Genomic DNA, 5,509 nt, shown 5'->3' on the forward strand with positions numbered 1-5,509 from the left:
CCGGTAGTCTTGCCTGGAGAATCCCAGGGACGGGGGAGCCTGGTGGGCTGCCGTCTATGGGGTCGCACAGAGTCGGACACGACTGACGCAACTTAGCAGCAGCAGCAGCAGCAACAGGGTGAGAGGAGTGTCGACACCGCCGACAGTGCCCCCCGCCTGGGCCGAGCACACGGCCGCATCCTGTCCTGTGCAGCCCTTGCTAGCAGGGTGGGGGCAGCCGCCCCATCCAGGCATAGCTTGTTGGGGGATCACGGTTTGGCGAGAAGCAGAGCCTTGCCCACACTGGTACAGGTGGCCAGGGCAGGGGTGGGAGGCCCCTGGAAGAGCTCGAGGACAAGGCACACTGCCCCTTGCTGGTCTGTGGGCTCAGTTATATATACATATATAACACATCCATGGCTTCCCCAGTGACTCAGAGGCAAAGAATCCACCTGCCAATGCAGGAGACCCAGGCTCAATCCCTGGGTTGGGAAGATCCCCTTGAGGAGGAAATGGCAACCCACTCCAGTATTCTTGCCTGGAGAATCCCCATGGAGAGAGGAGCCTGGCAGGCTACAGTCCATGCGGTCATAGTTGTACGTGACTGAAGCAACTAGGCACACACACAAGCATATATATAGGATCTTCTTCTCATGTCCATTCCCCTCCCTCCCCAAGGGGCAATCGTTTTAAACGCAGGTAGTTGATATCTTTTTTTGGCCATGCTACTCAGTCTGCAGGATCTTAGGTCCTCCCCAACCAGGGACTGAACCTGGGCCCTCGCACTGAAAATGTGGACTCCTAACCACTGGACCCCTGGGGAAGTCCCAGTGGTCATCTTTATTGGACTGGATTCTGGCATAACTGGAACACATTCTAAACTCATATATAAACGGCATCAGTAACAGGTTACAGATCTCCTTGTGTTTCTTTTGCACATGAACATGTCTTTAACGCACACTCTCCACAGACAGGTATGCTGGGGCACTCCCTGCTGATCCGGGGGAGGTAACCACCCAGTCCTACCTTCCCAAATGCCAGGCGGGCCCCAGCTTCTGCCACTAAAGCCTCGGACACACTTGGGCACAGGGCTGCTGCTGGGCCACAAGCATCCTCTGTTGCCATAAGGCCCTGGGAGAGCAGGAGCCCCCTGCCCCCAGCCCCATGTCAGCAACAGCCAAAACCATGAGACAGCCCTCTATCCACTAACCACTCCCTTAAGTTTTTAATCAATCTTTCTCTTTTTGAATAGAAGGACGCACTGCATGGTGGACATGGGACTATTTGAACTCGACATCACTAAAATTAAATTTAACAACTCAGTTACTTAGTCACATGAGCCACTATCAAGTGGCTACTGGTGGCAGCTGTAGCAGATACCCCAAACATGGACCCTCTTAGCCCCATGGAAAGTTCCAGTAGGTAATGCTGGGGCGGGGGTGGGGGGGCAGGGTGGCTGCGTTTGGAACCCACATTGCCACTTCCTGAACAAGCGACTTCACCTCTCCAGGGTCTCAGTCACCTCATCTGTGATGCGGGGTAGGGATGGCACCGACGTCAAGGGGCTGCTCGGCCAAGTCATCGGGTCACAGGGCCCCACGGCTGGGAGCGCGCACGCAGGGCCCGTCGGCAGACCCAGGAGCCTACCTGCCGAGTGCACCGAGACGGCGCAGGCCACTAGAGAGTAGCTGGTGTTGAGCAGCACCACCTGGTCCTTCTTGAGCTGGAAGGCGGGCTGGAAAGTGGGGAAGGGGTAGACCACCTGGTACTTGGTGTGCAGCATGAAGCCATGCCGCAGGCACTGCGCACTCGGGTCACCTGCAGCGACACAGGCCACGCGGGCTCAGCTGTGGCCGTGGGGCAGGGAAGCAGGCCACCCGGCGCCCCAGGCCCCCAGCCCCTCACCTGGGTGGGCGCGGCTGGCATCCCGGCAGGCGGCGCAGCGGCCCGGCGGCGGCACGGCCACGGTGCTGATGTAGATGTCCCGGTGGTTCTCGTCGCTCATCACCATCATGTTCATGAGCATGCCGTTGGCTGAGCGGGTGCTGGGGGCCGGCGGAGCCTCAGAGCCTGGCCTGGGCGCCCGCCCCCACCCACTCCCCACCACCCTATCCCAAGTCTCACTTGAAGCCGAAGACAATGACCTTGGAGGCGTCACTGGGCCACTCGCACACGGTCAGGTATAGGTCACTGTAGATCTCCTCGTCCTGGAAGAGCCGCACCTGGCGGACCTGAGCAGCAGGTTCTCATGGGGGTGGGGTCCAAGCGGGCCAGGGCCAACCTGAGGCTGCACCTGCCGACAGTCTCAGGCCAGGGAGCCCCAAGCAGCCTTCACCCCACACCCCGCTCGGCCATCCTGAGAACACGCTGAGGAGGCTCATAAGAATTTCCCCACAGGTCGGGGAGACAGGGAGGCCAGGCCTAGGATAGGACGCAGCCAGACCCATCAGTTCCAAACCCAACCCACCCTAAGACCGGTTCACCTCTCTGAACTCACGTGGAAACTGGGGTAACGGCACTCACCTCCCAGGGTGGGACATTTGAAGAGTCAAGGTCAGGGCTAAACCAGGCATGGCAGCCTGCTTGGTTCTAACAGACCTAATGGGTCCCTCCTGCCTTGAGCTGTCAGACCATAGGAAATCCTGCCATTTACCCACTTTCGGCTCTGAAGATGGCAATTTCCTACAGTTCGACCTAACACTTGGAGTCCTGACAACAGCCCTGAGAATACACTATCTTCAATTTGTGGCCATGGAACTTGAGGCTCAGAGTGGGGTCATGCGGTCAGAAAGGGAGGTGGCCTGGCCCTACCAGCTTGAGCTTGCTGTGCACATTGAACTCCCACCAGTACAGGTGGTAGATGTAGAAAGAGAAGTCGTCGTCCCCACTGCTGCTCGTGTAGGAGAGAACGTAACGGCCGCACTTGGAAAAGCCCAGGAAGATGTGTCTGTGGGGATGGCAGGGAGGGGCCAATGGCCACGTCAGGGCTGGCCGGCCATCCCACCCCGCCAACCCCTGCCTGGCCCCTGCCTCACCCTGCGTAGAGGAAGTCTTCATCCACAATGTTCTTGAGAGAGACGCAGACCCTGGGTGGCAGCTTCCGGAAGAGGCGAGGAGAGAGCTGCCCACTGATCTGGGGAAGGGGCAGCCAGGGCTCTTGAGACACCACGTGGAAGAAGCGGCCTGCAGCCCCCCCATTCCCCTCACACAAGGCAGAACAACACCTTTGGGGTCCAGCCCAGCCACACAGGCCTACTTCCTACCAACCATAACGGTCCAGGGTGGTCCAAGCTCTGGAAGGTGTGAATGGCTTGCGCCTGTCTCTCCACCAGGGCCCCATGCCACCCTCCCAACTCCACAGCCTAAGGGTTCCTCTTGCCTGAGGTTTCCCTGGTGGCTCAGATGATAAAGAACCTGCCTGCAAATGCAGGAGACGTAAGAGACATGGTTCGATCCCTGAGTCGGGAAGATCCCCTGGAGAAGGGAACGGCAACCCATTCCAGTATTCTTGCCTGGAGAATTCCATGGACAGAGGAGGCTGGCAGGCTATAGTCCATGGAGTCACAAAGAGTTGGACACAACTCAGTGACTGACATTTTCACACGTTCCTCTTCCAAGGCTATGAGGACTAGCACTGGCATTGCTTCCCCCAGTCACCCCTGGCCCACACTGGGCCACCTGTCTGTCTTCCTGAAGGCTACTTGAAGGCACAGTAAGCTGTTGACATCGAGGATCACTAAGGAGGATGAGATGGGGGCTTGACCAACTCCACTCACCTGTTCCCAACCCACCAGCCTATACACAGGGCGCTTAGGTCCCTGGGGGGCTGTCTGTTGAGGCAGACAGAAGGGTAAACCTGACTAGTGACTGTCCAACTCCTGCCCAACTCCCCCTTCTCAATTAACAGCTGCCCTCCAACTGACTCCCGCATCCCAAAACTTCAAGGAAGGTTTTGGGTGGGGAGCAGGCCCAAGTTGAGCATTGAGGAATCAGAGCACCTCGGATCCTGCTACCCAGTCTAATGGGGGAGATGCAGCCCAGCCCTCGAGGAGATCCCAGAGTGGAATAACCCTGTCAGCGAGGCCCAGGCTGACTGGGAGACACAGTCCCCCGCCATGGAGCTTCCAAGCTAAGGGCGGAGCCACAGCCCAACCCAGGGAGCAAATCAGGCTGAGGGTGGGGACTGTCTCTGCTCCAGGAGTTCTAGTCAAAAGGAGAAGACACAGCCCTGCCCTCACAGAGTTTCCAGACTGATGGAGAAGACCGCACGACTCCTGATCCACGGAGACACAGACCTGCCCCACTTGCTGCTGACCTGACAGCAGATTTACACGCTTGCCCTCCCAGAGCTGGCAACCCGATGGGGAAAAAGATTCCAGCACGCTGAGAGTTTAGTTTCATGGGGAGACAGAGTCTTGCTCAGGTAGCTGAAGATCAGGCCCTCTCCAGGGAGCTCCCTCCTATTCAATGTGGGAGGCAGTTACAGGAACTCCCAGCTCTCCTGTGGTCAGAGCTGGACAGAGAGAGGAACTCCAGGCGGAGGAATCCCAAAGCCGGTAGCAGAGTCTGTGCCAAGGGGGCGGTAAGGCTCCATAACGGAAGGGCCAGGGGAGCAGGGTTTTGAAAAACGAGTCTGACCCTGCGTCGCCCCCTTTCTCTTCACTCCTCCAGCGGCCTCTAAGGCCCCCTTCATCCAAGCCCGTCCTCGGGACCCCGCCCCCAGCCCCTCCATCCAAGCCCCCTCTCAGGGACCCCGCCCCCAACTCCCTCCATCCAAACTCCCGCCGCAGCACCCCCAATCTAAGCTCTCTCCCTGGGGCCCCGCCCAACCCCCCTCCTCCCAAGCCCCCTCCCCCGGGGCTCCGCCCCCAACCCCTCACCCCGCGAACGCCCTCCCTCCCCGCCGCCTCCCTCGTCCCTCCTCCCTTCCCTCCGACGCGCTCCTCCGAGACTCCAGGCCTCACCTTGACCCGCTCCAGCTGCTTGAGGACGTGCTCCCGCCGCCGCCCCGCTGCCCGCTTTCCTCCGGCGCCCCCGGGGCCGCCGCCGCCGCTCCCGGCCCCGCTGTTCCGCTCCGATTTCGAGCTGGGCGCCATTTTCACCCCCTCCCTCCACTTCCGGAGCAACCGGCCTCTTCGCCCCACCCCCGCCGCCTCTTCATTGGCCGTTGCTCGACACTGCGGCCCGCCGGTTGGGCGAAAGCCCGCACTCTGGGCTTTTTCCCGCTACGCCTGTCCATCACTGCCACCTCGACCCTTGATTGGTAGAGACTGTACAGTCCCGGCTGCCCGTCGCCGTATTCCCGCCTTCCCGCAAGGACGCACCCGTCAGAGGCCCCATTTGCGCCCATGACTTTGACCCAATAGGCAGAGGAGCCTATCCGTCTCCAGGGCGTCACGCCCCCTTGTGGCTGGTGGGTTTCCATGGAGATGCAGGCGGTCCTGGCCTGTGGGCGGGGCGATGAGCGCCTGTGGTCCAGAAGGGTCTTAATCCCAGCACAAGGATATCCGCGCCCAGTCTGGGTACAGCG

The 5,509-nt window shown here is 60.0% G+C and overlaps 1 protein-coding gene across 1 annotated transcript in view; it reads right to left on the reverse strand.

Moving 5' to 3' along the window:
• Positions 1–5,104, reverse strand: part of DCAF15 (DDB1 and CUL4 associated factor 15) — a 9,370-nt gene extending 4,266 nt beyond the window's left edge. The window contains exons 1-6 of the mRNA XM_010855440.1: positions 4,944–5,104; positions 3,015–3,112; positions 2,791–2,926; positions 2,104–2,210; positions 1,885–2,024; positions 1,627–1,797 (exon numbers count right to left, since the gene is read on the reverse strand). Of these exons, the coding sequence (XP_010853742.1) occupies positions 1,627–1,797; positions 1,885–2,024; positions 2,104–2,210; positions 2,791–2,926; positions 3,015–3,112; positions 4,944–5,075 (784 nt within the window). The 5' untranslated portion in view covers positions 5,076–5,104. The remainder of the gene's footprint in view (positions 1–1,626; positions 1,798–1,884; positions 2,025–2,103; positions 2,211–2,790; positions 2,927–3,014; positions 3,113–4,943) is intronic.
• Positions 5,105–5,509: the final 405 nt, after the last annotated feature.

The sequence above is a fragment of the Bison bison genome, unplaced genomic scaffold, assembly GCF_000754665.1.
Source record: "Bison bison bison isolate TAMUID 2011002044 unplaced genomic scaffold, Bison_UMD1.0 scf7180017864365, whole genome shotgun sequence".
NCBI lineage: Eukaryota > Metazoa > Chordata > Mammalia > Artiodactyla > Bovidae > Bison > Bison bison.